General features: G+C 39.8%; 1 protein-coding gene across 1 annotated transcript; it reads left to right on the forward strand.

The window, feature by feature from the left end:
- On the forward strand, nt 8,419-14,773 carry LOC109837595 (probable methyltransferase PMT17). The gene is made up of 6 exons (XM_020405909.1): nt 8,419-8,679; nt 9,653-9,863; nt 10,439-10,736; nt 11,858-12,247; nt 12,816-12,893; nt 14,251-14,773. Exons 2-6 carry the CDS (start codon nt 9,698-9,700, stop codon nt 14,447-14,449), a joined length of 1,131 nt encoding a protein of 376 aa, XP_020261498.1. The 5' UTR covers nt 8,419-8,679; nt 9,653-9,697; the 3' UTR covers nt 14,450-14,773.

Raw genomic sequence — 16,658 nt, forward strand, 5'->3', positions numbered from 1 at the left:
CAATGACTTATAATTCACCCAAAAAAGCGACCCTAGCTTACTTTTTAGTGGATGATAAGTATTCTATCTTATATTTTTTGTGGATTATAAGCCAAGCTACTTGCCAAATAACTCAAAGACTTATAAACAACTTTGACCATTTGCCTAACATGTTCTTAGGAAATCGACTCCTGCATCAAAATCATGATCATGTCATTTTTTATTGCAAAGCTCACATAACCTTATAATAATTAAATTATAATTATATTGATGCTAAATATCACACAGCCAATTATATCCATATTTGGATGAATTTGTTGAGGATTAATGAAGGAAGATGGATGACCCGCTCCCTTCTCTGACTTTATGCCTAGTTCTTGAATGAGACTTGATGTCCATGATGCACAGACAAGAAAGACCCGTGAGAGGGCGGAGACCGGTTCCCCCGTGGTTCCTCCGACGTTCAAATTAGTGAAACTCGAGTGGGGAAGGGGAATGTCAGGGACCAATGTGGTTCTTGAAGGGGCAATGGGCATGCCCAGAGGATCTGCGTGAGCTCCTCTATCTAGATGAAGAACTGTGTCTTCTTGTTTTTTATCTCTCTCTTTTTATTTTCTCCGCGGTTAGAAATCTACCTGTATATCTCTCTGTTATGAGGATAAAAATGAGTCACCTTCAGCCCTGCATCGGGAGGCGGTGGCAAAGTGCGGGCTAAGAGTCGATCCATCCCTCGCTTTATAGGTGTTGGCTGACGGATGTAGGGGAAGTTACTTCGGTACGAGAGAGTGTGTCTTTGTATTTTCCGGGAAGTGATTAAGAGTGTGGTAGGAGGCACGCTGACATACTGAATTATCTCTCGCTTTACAAGTGTCGGCTGACGATTGGAGAGGAAGTCACTTTAGCACCGTGGAGGATGTCTCCGCATTTTCTATGAAGTGATTGATAGCGTGGAAGGAGGCACATTGGCAGCTGACAAGTCATGAAGACCATCAGACCAAGATCTGGATAACGCTTGTCCGAGGTGGACTAAAATGTTGACATATGATCTGGGGGAGATGCTTGAGGCTGGGGTTGAGTTCTCAACTTAGCCGACAGCAGAGAATATTCCTTAAGTCATTCCCGAGAATTACCTAGTGAGTGGTCGAGTACCCTAAGTAGGGTCGTCCTTGATGATAGGGAGGACTGATTTCGTCTTTCGTGTCGGCATAAATGAATGTCGACTTGCGGAGTCGGCGAGGTCGAGACCTCTATTGGGATTGGGCCACTTAAATGTGTTGAGGTTATTTTGCTAGGACCCTTATTGTATTATTTTGTAAATACCCGTATCTTGGGTGAGTGAACACCATAACAAATTCTATGAGATAGGATCAAAACCCTGCACTATGTGTTGTGCGCGAAGCTTCGAGGAGCAACACAAACAATCTAAGAGATAAACCACAACCAATAAGCAAATCATAACCACGGTAAGAACAAACGATTTACGTGGTTCGGCAAGTTGTATACATTCATGGGGTAAGGAGGGGAGAGTTCTTACTATTAGAAATCAAGAGAATACAAATAGAGTTACAAATCTCACCGATCAAACTTTAAAACAAAGCTCTAGATCTCTCACAAAGACTGCTCAAAAATCGTCTTTGCTTAACCCTCTCTTAGAGACTGCTCAAAAATCATCCTTGCTTAACCCTAATTAATCAGGTTTAGGGTTATATATCAACTCAGAAGTGAACCGGGTCAAAATCCAAAGCCCAGCCTAAAAATAGACAGTGGTCGTCCTCGGCGGTCGACCGCGCAGGTCTCATGGTCGACCGTACGAAGCTCGCGGTCGACCGAACACCCTCGACAGAGAACCAAAATCCTACAGTCAAACTCGTGGTCGACCGTGGCGGTCGACCGAACTGATTTCCTAAGAGATAATCGCGACCGTCACGGTCGACCACCTTCAGTTCCGAGTCCTAGTGGCCTTTGTGCACGTTTGCGGTCAACCGTGACGGTCGACCGCCAGTTTGCCTGGCTAATTCTTTTGCTGTTTTTCCTGTACTCTCTCGTCATTTCTTCAATTCTCTACCCCAACGAATGTTTCTACCAAAACTGAGCCGACACCAAATCATCTAATAGTCTCTCAACAAGTCCGGGAACCAAACTAGAGCTGAAACGTAATCTTCCCCCATCTGAATCAACAGATCAAACCGGCTGCATCTGAAAGACTGCCTACGTATCCTCTTGTCCAAGGAATCAAGTCGAACGGAGTTCACCCAAATGGCCTCCAAAGGCCTCAACACTAAAGAATGTTCAAAAGCTTCAAACGATGACCAAATTTTACTCCTGAAACAACTTTGGTCAACATATCTGCAGGGTTATCATTCGTGTGGACCTTCTCCAATATGACATCTCCATCATCCAAAACGTTATGAACAAAGTGGAATTTGACATCGATGTGTTTCGTGCACGCATGATAAACCTGGTTCTTCGCTAAATAGATAGCTGACATGTTATCACAATATACCCGAATGGTCTCCTGTGCAATCCCCAAGTACTCCAATAATCCACGTAACCATAAAACCTCTTTCACAGCTTCAGTTATTGCCATATACTCTGCCTCTGTAATAGAGAGAGCCACTGTGGACTGAAGTATATATCACCAACATACAGGTACACCTGCAAATGTAAAAGCATAACCCGAAGTAGACCGGCGCTTGTCAAGATCTCCAACATAATCTGAATCCACATATCCAATACAATCATGCCCATTCTTTTCATCCTTCTGGAATACCAAACCAACATCCATAGTGCCTCGAACATACCGTAGAATCCACTTCACGACCTCCAAATGACCCTTCCCGGGGTCATGCATGTATCTCGATACCATGCTCACGGCCTGTGACAAATTTGGCCTTGTACACACCATCGCATACATCAAGCTACATATTGCACTGGCATATGAGACCTTTGACATATAATCTCTATCCTCAACTGAAACAGGTGACATCAACGCTGAAAGCTTGAAGTGGGGAGCCAATGGTGTGCTAAATACTTTTGCATTGCCATCAAAGCTGAATTTCTTCAACATCTTCTGCAAGTAGTTTTTCTGTGTAAGTTTCAAACTCCCTTTCACCCTGTCTCTCTCGATCTCCATACCCAATATCTTCTTTGCCCCTCCAAGATCCTTCATCTCGAACTAGGATGACAGCTCCTCTTTCAACTTTTGAATAGCCGAAGAATTCCTGAAAGTAATAAGTATATCGTCAACATATAAAAGAAAATATATGTGCTCACCATCCTGTAGCTTGTGCATATAAACACAGGTCATATGGGCTCCTCGTGTACCCTCGGCCAATCATAAAGCCATCAAATCTCTTATACCACTGCCTTGGTGACTGCTTCAAACCATAAAGAGACTTCTTCAGCTTACAAACCAAGTCTTCCTTTCCTGTAGCTTTAAATCTTAATGGTTGTATCATGTAGATCTTCTTATCTAAATTACCGTGTAGAAATGCTGTCTTTACATATCGATGAATGCTTCACAACGGGTGAAAATACCTCGTTGTAGTCAATGCCCTCAAGCTATGCATATCCCTTGGTAACCAATATGGCTTTGAATCGAATGTCCCCAATAGAAGATCCCTCCTTCTTCGTATATATCCACTTACAATCTATAGCTCTCTTACCATTAGGTAGATGTGCAAGTGTGCAAGTGTCCAAGTGTCGTTCTCCTGAAGAGACTGCATCTCCTCCTCCATATCTTCCCTCCACCTGATCGAATCGGGGCTAGATTCTGCCTCCCTGAATACGGATGGAACCATATCATCAACGACCTCCACGGATAATGCATATACGACCATGACATCATTATACCTAGCTGGCTGACGAATTACTCTCCTTGGTCTATCTGCTGTAATGGACCCTTGAACATGACCCTGTTCCTGAGTCCCATAATCTACTGTATCCTCTATCTACCCGGCTGTCATCTCATCTCCTCCCGGTGTCACCTCTGTAGGAGCCTCGATGGATACAATGCTCTCTGGAGTGGGTGGAGTCATATCATCCTCCACCTGCTATGATATCTCTCCTGTCTGGTCTCCCTCCACCTGCTGAGGGGCTCGAGGCCTCATCATGTATGTCTTATCAAATATGACATCTCTACTAATAACTATCTTCTTGTCCCGTGTATCCCATAACTTGAAGCCTTTGACTCCATTTCTAAATCCCACAAAGACTGCTTTTCTCGCTCTCGGATTTAATTTACCATCACTGATATGGTAATAAGCTGGACATCTAAATATCCAAAGTGACTCATAGTCACTAGCCACCGAACCAAACTAACGCTCCAAAGGAGTCTTCCCGTCTATCGTAGTGCACGACAACCTATTCACGAGATGGCTCCCATAAACCAATGCCTCGGCCCAAAAGGATCTAGGCAATCCACTATGCGTCATCATACATCGCACCTTCTTCAGCAAAGTACGGTTCAATCTCTCAGCCAACCCGTTCTGTTACGGTGTCTCTCGAACTGTGAAGTGTCTTCTAATACAGTGATCCTAATAAAATTATAGAAACGGATCACTCTTGTACTCTCCACCGTTATCTGAACGTAGAGTCTTCACCTTTCTACATGTCTGCAGCTTCACTTTCTTCTTTCACTCCATAAAAATATATAGTACCTGATGTTTATGCTTCATAAGGTATACCCAATTCCTCCTGGAATAATTATCAATGAAAGTGACAAAGTAGTTGGCCCCACCAAGAGATGTGTTCTTGAAAGGACTCCAAACATCTGTGTGAATGTAGTCCAATGTACCTTGGGTGTTGTGAATAGCGGTGCTAAACTTCACTCTAGTCTTCTTCCCAAGTACACAATGCTCACACAACTTCATCTTGCAGGCCTTAGCACCTTTCAATAGCCCCTGTTTAGCCAATGATTGTAGGGACTTATCTCCTGTGTGTCCAAGTCTTATATGCCATAAAGTGGTAGTATCCTCCTCTGTAGTGATAGAAGCTGCCAGACATCCTGTAACTGTCTTGCCCTTCAAGTAGTATAGGTTGTTTTCCCTGACACCTTGCATCACCACCATAGAGCCCTTTGTGACCTTCACTGTAGCATCCTCTAAGATCACTCGATATCCTGCTGCCTCTAAAGTCCCAAGAGAAATAATATTCTTCGTCAACTGCGGCACGAATCTCACTTCCTTCAACTCTCTCACCACACCGTCATGCATCCTAATCCGGACTGAACCAATACCACTAATAGGACATATGTGGTCATTACCCATAAGCACGACATTCCCTCTTTCCAGCTCCTCAAAGCTAGAGAACCACTCCCTCTTAGGGCAAATGTGATATATAGCTCCCAAATCCATCATCCACTCCGTGGAATCCGCATAGGAAACCGACGGTAATGCAGAGCATGAATAGCCTGAAGAATTTAAATCTGAATGCTCACCAATAGCTTTTGCAATATTCACTTCTGAAGCTTGTGCAACTTTCCCCTTATTCTTCCCAGCTTTTTCTTTCCACTTTGGGCAGTCAATCTTCCAATGTCCTTCTTCTTTATAATACCGACATTGATTTCTACCAACACTCTTATAGGCACTCCTATTCTTTGACTTTGAGCAGTTGAACTGACGACGGTTTGGATCTCGGCCTCGAACTACTAATGCATCTCCTGATGCCTTCTCAGAGGGTTCACCATTACTCTTCCTCAACTCATAATTCACCAAAGCTGAGGTCATCTCATTATAGCTAACTGTAGTTCTTTCATTGATCATAGTGAGAACGAACGTACCATAATCATCCTCGGGCAACGAACACAGAAGTAACATCACCTTGTCTTCATCCTCAACTATGATGTCCACATTGGCCATATCTGAAAGTAGCTTAGTAAAATCGTTGACATGCTCCCTGATGGAAACTCCCCTCTTCAACTTGAACTGGTAAAACCTCTTTTTCAAGTGAAGCCGATTCTCAATACTTTTCGTAAGATACTTCTCATTGAGTGTTTCCCACATCTTCTTCGCCTACGTATCGTTCATAATATCATAAATAAGATCCGGCGTCAAGCATGACCTAATAACACCACAAGCTCTACTGTTCATCTTCCTCCAAACATTGTCCTTCATGTCAGCGAGTTTCTCTTTTAACTCAAGAGTCTCCTCCAAATTCTGTGCATCCAAGGCGTCCATCACCTGACACCTCCACAATCCGAAATTGATCTTACCGTCGAACTTCGGAACATTAATCTTCGTGTTATTGATGCTCACACTCTGTATCGCCTTCGTAAAAGACGAACCTGATGTGCTTACATCTCCCATGTTGTCGATCTAACTCTTCAAATAGGAATCTTCACCGAATCCTTTGAACAAGCCTGAAGCTCTGATACCAATTGTTGTGCGCGGCGGAAGCTTCGAGGAGCAACACGAACAATCCAAGAGATAAACCACAACTAATAAACAAATCACAACTACAGCAAGAACAAACGATTTACGTGGTTCGGCAAATTGTCTACGTTCACGGGGCAAGGAGGGGGGAGTTATTACTATTAGAAATCAAGAGAATACAAATAGAGTTATCAAGCCCTAAAACAAAGCTCTAGATCTCTCACAAATCTTCCACAATTGGATGCAGCAATTCTCTCTCAAAGACTGCTCAAAATTATCCATGCTTAACCCTAATTAATCAGGTTTAGGGTTATATATCAACTCAGAAGTGAACCGGGTCAAAATCCAAAGCCCAGCTCAAAAACAGACTGCGGTCGACCTTGGCGGTCGACCGCGTAGGTCTCACGGTCGACCGCACGAAGCTCGCGGTCGACCGAACACCCCTGACAGAGAACCAAAATCCTACAGTCAAACTCGCGGTCGACCGTGGCGGTCGAACGAACTGATTTCCCGAGAGATAATCGCCTACAGGGTCCCCGCGATCGATCGCCACGGTCGACGCCTTCAGCTCTGATTCTTAGTGGCCTTTGTGCACGTTCGCGGTTGACCGTCAGTTTGCCTGGCTGATTCTTTTGTTGTTTTCCTATACTCTCTCACCATTTCTTCTTTATGTAGGTGTTATGGTGCCAAATAGGAGCAGTGAAAGGTCCAAAATATCTCTGGGTTTCATGGCGCAGAACGCCTTGTGAAGCGCTCTGATAGAATTCTTATTATAATTCTATATTACGTTGATGATTATAATTATTGCTACTTATACTGCGTCCACACTTATAATATTTTGACATCTATAATTATAAACAGCCGCACAAATAAATAATTATAAGGTGTTTCCCTGCTCTTTCAAAAAGGAAAAACCTTAGACGTTAACCTTTTGATCCTATTACAAAGTTAATATATGTGGATGTGATACAAATTACATGTATATAATTTGCCTCAATCTCCCGGCCTTCCCCAAGAAATCCAAAGGCTGGGTGTGCCTCCACCAAATACCGCAACGTACTTATGAAAAAAAAAATGGTTAAAATTTCACATAACTCCTCCTGTACTATGCGGAGTGTTGCACGTAACTCTCTTAAATTTAATTTGTTTATCTCACACAACCCACCGAATTTTGTGATAGTCTCATAATTTCCTAGCCTTTATCTTATCTCACCTAAAATCCTCTGTTCATGATTTGCAAACAGCTATAGTATCTTTGATAGAAAAGATTTCAAACATTTGGAAAAATTGTGATTCAGCTCATATAGGGAGGCCTTTTTTTTTCAAAAATGTTGAGAGTTGAAGGAGATTTTCTGAGCACCCCAAAACATAGGAGGGATTCTGTGATAGTCTCAAAACTGATGGGGGTTGCTCGGTAAGAGCCCAAACTTAAGGGTCTTGCTGAAGTTTACTCAAAAGAAGTTCAACGCTCTGACAAATCCCGACGAACCAGTCACAACCAAAGTCCACCCTTCGCCCCACCAATCGCTAAAACCTCGACACACTGTCACTCCCACCATCGCCATTAAAATCAAGTAGCAGAGGGGGAAAAAATTAAAAAAGAGAGGAAAAAAAAAAGAAAAAAAAATGCCTCCTCCTCGATGGCTCCAGCTCCTCCCAATCCCAAACCCTAATCGCCAAACCCTAAACTTAATGCCTCCTCAACTCCTCGCTCTGCTATCGTCTCCTACCGCTCGGCATCTACTCCCGCAACTCACCTCCCCAAGATCCCTCCGCGCTGCCGCCCGCCTCCCCGCTTCTTGCCGCTCGCTGCTCCCGCCTCCCCCACCTCCCTCACTCCTCGCGACCGTCGGCACTTCCTCCCGTCTCACCTCGCGCCGAGGACTGGGTTCCTTTCCCCGCCATTCCCAACCTCGGCCCCCGATCCCCTTCTGCCCCGCGGAACTTCACTGACTACTCCCGCTTGCCATGATCCAACCGAAGAGCGGCCTCTTCAAGACGGCAGGGCACTTCCTTCCATCGGGAGCGCCACTGCCGGCCCACCTACGAGAAGCCCTCTGGCGGTTCCGAGGCCCGATGGTAGCTCCGGCCGAGGGTGCCGTGGCCTGAGAGCAGGGGCAGGGTTTGGTTCGCCAATGTGCCGTCCAAGCATCTGATCGAGGCCAAGAAGGACCAGCATTGGGTGGTCCTCGAAGGGGATTACCTGGTTTTTCCGGGCGGAGGCACGAGCTTCCCGCACGGGGTTAGGAAGTACGCGGAGGATCTCGGGAGGGTGCTGCCGCAGCTGAGGAACGGGGAGATTAGGACTGTTCTTGATATCGGGTGCGGGGTGAGTTTTTTCTCTTTCGGTGGATTGGATGTTGCATTAATGTTGCTTCATCTTCATTTTGGTGTAAATTTGTGAGAGTTACGTTGGAGTTAAATTACTAGAATCTGAAAAACTTCAGTTTATTTACTAGTTGATGAAGGGATCACCCCGAATTTGCATGGGTATCTGTTACCTTATCCTTCTCATGATTCCTTCTCAATTATTCTCATATGCAGTATAATGTCATACAGGCTTGGCCTTAGCGATCATCTGCTTTATATACCATATGTTGCATGTTATTTATGTTATGAAGTTACATTAGATGTTGATGCCTATGCTTCTTAGACCCACAATCATTTTATTTGTGGATTAATGCCACATATGTCGCATCTTTGATTGTAAACGAAAGCTAAATGGTTTCTCCTTGATCCATGCTATGCGTGTGTCCCCACTAATTTATTTTTCATCGAATGCTTGGAGAGTCTTGTATACCCTAGTATTCCTTATTAGTTCTCCAACATAGCAGGAGACCGCATATTTGTTATTCAATAGTCCAACTTTAGCCGAAGTATAGTCTACTTCCATAATAGCTTCTTGACTTGTTCTGTTAATATTGCTCTTGTGAAATCTACTCTTGATTATGGCAAAATATCAGTAAATCCTCTAGCGATAATGAGGTGTCACTTCACTTTCCTTGAGTTATGCTGTAGTCTTTGTCATATCTGGATAATGGCCACACGTCTCTCATTACAAACAGAAAACAAAAGAAATTAAATACATTTTTCTAGAATTTAGCACCAGATGCATTATTATATGTTTATTTGTAGTTGACATATCTGCTAGACTTGTAGTAGACACTAACCTACATGGGAAATATATTGATGAGGGCTGGATAATAAGATCTCAGTTTCATCTCCTATAATTTTCTGGCCCTTATCCTCATATTTATAAAGACTAGAATTGATATTTTTATCATTTATCGACTCATACTCAGGTTGCAAGTTTCGGCGGTCACATTCTTGACTATAACGTACTGACTATGTCTGTGGCACCAAGAGATACACATGAAGCCCAAGTACAGTTCGCCCTTGAACGTGGATTGCCAGCTATGCTGGGAGTTCTTAGTACCACAAGGTTACCATATCCATCTAGGTCCTTTGACATGGGTCACTGTGCTCGATGTCTCATCAAATGGGCTGGTTATGGTAAATACATCACTTTTACTTTTGAGAAAATAGATCATTAGCTTAAGAAAATTAAATTGTTTACTAGTGACACAAAAAAATTTGTTATGCAAGTATATAAATTCTTTATTCAAATTGGATGCAATCTCTAGACTTGTGCCATGTCAACTGCCATTTTTATCAGATGAAGCCTTGAAATTGTCTTATTTTTTCATGACATACTTGGAAAGATTAGCATGAAATGCCACAGACTTGTCTTTTCAAAATTTTGTCAAAATATATACCATTGTTGTGCTATATGCACAATACATGAACAAGTGCTAATTGGAAGAAAATGAAAAACATATATGTAGTCATCATTTGTTAAAAGGAAATAATAATGCAAATTGCCTAACCTTTATATATGTTATTTATGTGTATGTTTGTGAAGGAATGCATGTCTTTATATGTTGAAAGAATGAAGGATTCTTCAGTTTGGTTATTGGTTCTTGATTAAATTAATAATTAAGATTATCTTTGTTTGTAGAAAACTAGAAAGAGGTCTAGGAGTTATGTAGGCAAGATTTCTATTTTCTAATCCATATGCTGTATGTTAGGTGGGAGATATCTAATGGAAATCGATCGAGTTCTTCGACCTGGTGGCTACTGGGTTTTGTCTGGGCCACCCATTAATTGGAAGAACATGTACATAGGTTGGAAGAGGACACCACAGGATTTAGAAGCTGAGCAGAATGAGCTAGAGGATCTTGCTAGAAAACTTTGTTGGAAAAAAGTTATTGAGAAAGGCATATTTGCAGTTTGGCAAAAACCTACTAATCACATTCACTGTGCTAAGAAGGCCAAGGTTTTGAATTCTCCTCCATTTTGTGTCAGACCAGGTCCTGATGCTGCTTGGTGAGCAGCTGTATTCCTTCTATGATCTATCTGTTAATATATCTAAGTCTTTCTAATATTCTCACAAAATATTACCAATCTGCAGTCATATTTATAAGAGAAAATTGTTGATCAGCTTCTGGTTTTTGTTGTTTATTTTCCAATCACAGGCAAAGTAACAACTTTTGCATCATTTATCACTTTAACTTCAAATTGTTCCAATCAAAATTTTATGGTAGGCCATTTGAATTGAAAATCTAAAAAATATTTAGATCTAAATGTTAAAATATTTTGGGTTATTTGTATGTGCACCAATTGAACAACGTTAATATTTTTGGATAACAAGGCACATTTTTCAATCCAAATCCGAACTCCTTGAAGTTTAGTTTGTCTTTGAGGTCATGTCAATCATGATTGATGGAGACGCTCTATAATTTGCATTTGATTACTGTTATATATGAGTTTTAAATCATATAGATCATGACCAAAATAGGGATTTTATGATTTCTATTATGGATCATTATTCACTGCAAAAATTAATGCGACAGACACAAATTCTGTGTAGTTTGTGTATTGTGCACACGTTAGTCAGCAGTGCACAGACTCACAACAGATACATGGACCACTTGGGTACTCTAATCTATTTATAATATTCTACATTACAGTGCTAAAAATCAATTACCTTGGGGGTTTTAAGCAGATGCATCTGAGCGTGCAAATGAACTGCAAGAATAACAAATTAAATGGTCCACTGGATATTTATATGGGTCAAGAGTATATAGCTTCGAAACAGTTAAACTTTGCTTCATGTACTTTTACATCCCGTTGATCACAATGAGGGTGTGGATTTACAATTTAGTGATTACAATGTTCACAATAATTACTTCTTTGGCACATTAGCTAACACATATAGTGTGTATAGGAACATCCATCCATCTCTCTCTTGCACTTAATTACACTTATTTCAGTTTTTATGATTCCTGTCTTTGGAAATGTCAGTATTTCTTTCTTGTGATGAAAAATTGAATTATATATTATCATAGAAATTGATCTCCTAAGATGATGCTCCTTTTCCAATTTAGTGTTTCGTATATGTCCCATTATGATTTCACCTGAATAATGATTTTGCACATGGATTACAGGTACGATAAAATGGACATCTGCATGAGTCCTCTTCCAAAGGTGGAAGCTACTGAGGAAACAGCTGGTGGTGCTCTAGCAAAGTGGCCTAAGAGACTAAATGCTGTACCACCAAGAGTACTTAGTGGGAGCATAAAAGGACTAACTGCTGAGACCTTCACTCATGATAATCAAATATGGAATAAAAGAATATCCAACTATGAATATTATATCAGGTTGTCCCAGGGAGGTAAATACAGAAATGTTATGGATATGAATGCTGGCATAGGTGGTTTTGCTGCAGCAATGTCCAAGTATCCGGCTTGGGTTATGAATGTAGTTCCCGTGAACTTGGCCAATAACACTCTAGGCATCATATATGAGCGTGGCCTTATCGGAACATATATGGACTGGTATGTTATATGACTTTCTCATGGTCAACTCTTATTATGGCATAGTTGTTTTTTTTTAATAAAATTTTGCTAAGAGTTATATATCAAGTTTTTCATAATAAGTAAAAGTTATCCACATTCACCTATCAAAGTAATCATGAGTCAATGCAAAGATCCTAAAGACAACTATGAAATGTTGCAGAGGTTTGCTTAACTTTTCCTCTCCCTTTAACGCACAAGGTTGGAAGTGGCAAATATTTACAAGTGTCAAGACTTCCCATGAATTACACTGTTAAGAAAGATCATGACATTTAAATGCTATTAATATCCCCATTCTTTTAAGTTCGAAGCATTACTGTTTTTCCTTATTTGAGTTGGGGGATGGGGTGGGTTTGGAGTTATTAACTGCTTTATTTTTTTTCTAAAAATTGTTTTCTCTGTACAAATTTAAGAAGAGCTTAATTGTTTGCTCGTACGTACGTGTGGCGATGTTCAAGTAGCATTCTATGATTTCGATGTTGTTTAACTGATTTTACAGTATTATAAAATTTAATTGGAGTACGATGTTGTGAGAGATGGTTAATTGCAGGTGTGAGGGCTTCTCAACTTATCCTCGAACATATGATCTGATACATTCTCATGGGATATTCAGCATATATATGGAAAAGTGAGCAATCTATTTCATGCACTATTCTAGTAGCAATGTGCTTATTCTACGGTCTTTGGCTTTATTCCAGCCAATTCAGATCTAACTTTATATTCTTATTGACATGCTGAAAATTTTAGTCTGCTTTTGTGTCATTGACACCCCTTTCAATCAGAGCTGGTCTGCTGGTCACTACAGCCCAAAACTATTGTTTGTCAATTAACAATTTTTTCCATTATTGGACAATTTGGGAGTCTGCTATGATAAAGAATGTAACTGCCCTGAAGCAATTATTTAGTTCAATTATATTACCCCTCATTAGGTATATCTGCTCTGCGCGGAGTATGGATACTGTTTCCAAAGCTATTTATATTCTATGATTGTATTTACAATCGTAAATGGTGTATTCAAGTGAAATAGGAAAATCTAACCACTAGACACAAACTTGTCATATTATGCAGAAAGACTTGTCTGACACAAGTTTCCAGGGATAAGATTCCATGATATTTAATACACAAATCCGAAGCTATGTATATTCTATGATTGCATTTACGATCCTAAATGGCATATTGAAGTGAAATAGGAAAATCCAACCACTAGGCACAAAACTTGTGATATTATGCAGAAAGACTCGTCTGACACAAATTTCCAAGGATAAGATTCGGTGATATTTAACATGCAAACATGCATGCACTGCACTAGGAGCGTTTGCTTGTTGAGTCTCGCAAAACTAAGAAGCATGCCATGGGACAAATACAGATGTCGAGGGATGTGTGGTTCGCTGCAACTTCAGCAATTAGAGTTGCAATAAACTGTGATACTTTTGGCCAGTTGAATCTATTAATTTTTCTGTAACAAATAAATCCAGTTACAAAAAGTTCTTTTGTTGGAATCAACTACTTAAGCAGATTTGGACACAAGATGCAGTTGGAACGTTTTTGAGCTGCAAATGAGTTTTAATTTGCATTGCTAATTGCAACCAGCCTCCTATAGAAGTTCATAAAATCTTTATACCAAAAAGAGCGAACTCAATTTTAACTGCAAATTACAGAATTTAAGAAACGAGCCAAGCAACTCCAATTGAAGTTTCATGCAAATGGCACTTGCTTTGCAGTTATGGTTGCAACAAATTCCCCTTCACTTGCACACTGAGAGTTCTCTGTTAACATAGCCATAAGAGATAAACCTTCCACACTGTGTTTGAGTTTGAGCCATGAATTCTCTCATAGACATTTTCATTTTTGATGGCTCTTACCGTTTGCTTGTTTCTTGTGTCTATACATAATATTGCATGATTCAATTGTCTACTCCCTTCAGAAAGTTGCATATGAATCTATTTTCAAGTCCATTAATTCTCCAATTATCTTTTCTCTTGTAGATGTGACATCATAGAGATCTTACTTGAAATGGATCGAATTCTTCGACCAGATGGGGCTGTGATAATCCGAGACCATGTTGATGTGGTGGCAAAGGTGAAGAGAGAGGCTGACAGGTTGCAATGGAACAGTCGCATTGTTCACACTGAAATGGGCCCTTTCCACCCAGAAAAGCTTCTCGTTGTCGACAATTCCTTATAGGGGATCAAGTACTGCGCCAACGAATTCAATGAACAAATCTTGTTGTTCCCTTAACAATCCAGAAAACACAGGTGATTTCTTGTTCCTCCCCCTATTTTTCTTCAGGGATTATGTAAAGTTTTGTAAGAATAAGGAGGATGTTAGTATCATTAGCCAATTATTGCTCCACTTTTGCTCACTGTTAGTCTTCTAGTTCTTATAGACTTATGCATAGGAAACATTGAGAAAACCATTTATATCATGCTCTTCCTCTTATATAACTATTCTTGTAAGTTCTCGTTCCTTATTACAGATTATTGATATTGTTCCTGTCAATTTGTCTCATTTGACTTTCGATGTATTTATTCTGAATCTTCCTCAGCTCAAGCTAGTCATAGCCAAAAATTGGAAAATGAGTGATAAACGTAGTAAAAATAACGAAGCAATGCTTGATTACTTTAATCCTTTAATCCTTTAATCCTTAATTGGGGTGGAGGATTTAGTGTTTGTAGAAGTTTATAAAGGGGTGTTTAAGCTTATCTTACATATTTTGTTTTATTGCATCATATTTAGTTTTGTTTTCGTTTCAAGATTAGACTATGGACAGGCGAAAGCAAGATTTGAATTTCAGGTTTCTTGCGTATCAATTTAAGATGATGATTACTTTTGAAAGTGGCATTTGTTGGTGAATTTTATTTGTTGCTACATAGATTTGTCTCTTGGTAGGCTGAACCATTTCTAACCCTAGTGAATAATTTTCATTATCGATACGATTTTAAGAGTTGCTTCAAACAAAAGAATAATAAGTTGGTTACAATCACGGTATCTACTACTATAAACATTAAAGCATAACCTTAAGATCACTGTGCATACTTTAGTAAAATTTATGCCGGGTAAGGTTGGATTCATAAATCGGCCTGTTCGATTTCGGGTCTAGGCCGGTTTAAATCCAGGTTCAGGTGGGCATCGACAGGCTGGGCTGAGGACTTTGTTCCTGGGTTTGGGGTTGGATCTAGCCTAGCCCACGGTCCGCATGGGGTCGGGCTTGGTCCGACGTAGCTTACGGTAGTTTGGATCGTGGGTCGGTCCACATTCCTTTTTTTTTTCTGTTTAATTTTTTTTTGTCTTTTCAAAAGTTTTGCTAAATTAATATGCATAGTTTAAAGAGTAAAACCAGTATTTTATCTTTCTAAAAAGTATCTACCATGTAACTTTACAATTGGTGATGGAGTTATCTCAAAGGACAAAAGATTGATAATAATTTGAGCATTTTTAGTAAATCAAAACGACTATAAATATTCATCAAGATACTATATAGAGCTTAGAAACTCTCTATTTACTACTAAAAGTATAACTCAAACTGCTGGAGGTTGCAATTTTCAATTGAGTCACTTTTCTTATCATGCCGAAACATCTAAAGAAATAGGCTAAATAGCACTTATATACCCTATTGTTTCATCTACTTATCACTTATATACCCCTACCTGTATTTGGTAGCAAGAAAATAGTTTTTCAAACTTGCACTTAATACTCTTATTTGTTTTTGGTAGCATTTATATACCCTAAAATTTTCAAGTCTGATACTTAAATATCCTAAATTTTTTAAATATGACACTTAAGTACAATAAAAATTTTAAAACTTGCACTTAAATACCCTCAAGATTGCATAACTGATGGTATTTATGTGCAAGTTTTAAAAATTTTAGGGTATTTAAGTGCTAGTAATAAAAATTTTAGGGCATTTAAGTGCTAGTTGTATAAACTTTAGGATATTTAAGTGCCGCAAAAAAAAAGTGAGGGTATATAAGTCCAAGCCTAAAAGACTTTCTGGTATTTTTTACTACCAAATGCAAGTTGGGATATATAAGTGAAAAATAGGTGAAACATTAGGATATATAAGTGCTATTCGAATATTAGTGTTCTATCAAATGACTATAGTGGTAAATTTCGATTTGGGCTGTGAATTACATTATTAGTCTATTTTTTATAATGTGAGTTCTTTATAAGATTATAACCCCAATGATACATCTATAGTATCTTGGGGAGTTTTTGTTGAACAGCAGACCATAGAAAAATATAAATCGACATTAAAAAGCATGAATTACTGCACGTTAGTCTGGTTCGCAATCTATGGGTTGGTTTTTTTTAATGGGATGGGGTAATTGTTAGGCTAAGCTACCATAAATAGTAAAAAAATAAATTGGATGGGTTGAATTATTTTCTAAGCTAT

This window comes from Asparagus officinalis, chromosome 4, assembly GCF_001876935.1.
Source record: "Asparagus officinalis chromosome 4, Aspof.V1, whole genome shotgun sequence".
In the NCBI taxonomy this organism is placed as follows: Eukaryota; Viridiplantae; Streptophyta; class Magnoliopsida; order Asparagales; family Asparagaceae; genus Asparagus; species Asparagus officinalis.

What these genes read in the sequence shown, in the direction of transcription:
- LOC109837595 (XM_020405909.1), top strand. Translation starts at nt 9,698, where the DNA reads ATGTCTGTGGCACCAAGAGATACACATGAAGCCCAAGTACAGTTCGCC. An exon ending in ATCGGAACATATATGGACTG is followed by an intron (nt 12,248 to 12,815) that starts GTATGTTATATG and finishes GGTTAATTGCAG; the next exon opens with GTGTGAGGGCTTCTCAACTT. An exon ending in TTCAGCATATATATGGAAAA is followed by an intron (nt 12,894 to 14,250) that starts GTGAGCAATCTA and finishes TTTCTCTTGTAG; the next exon opens with ATGTGACATCATAGAGATCT.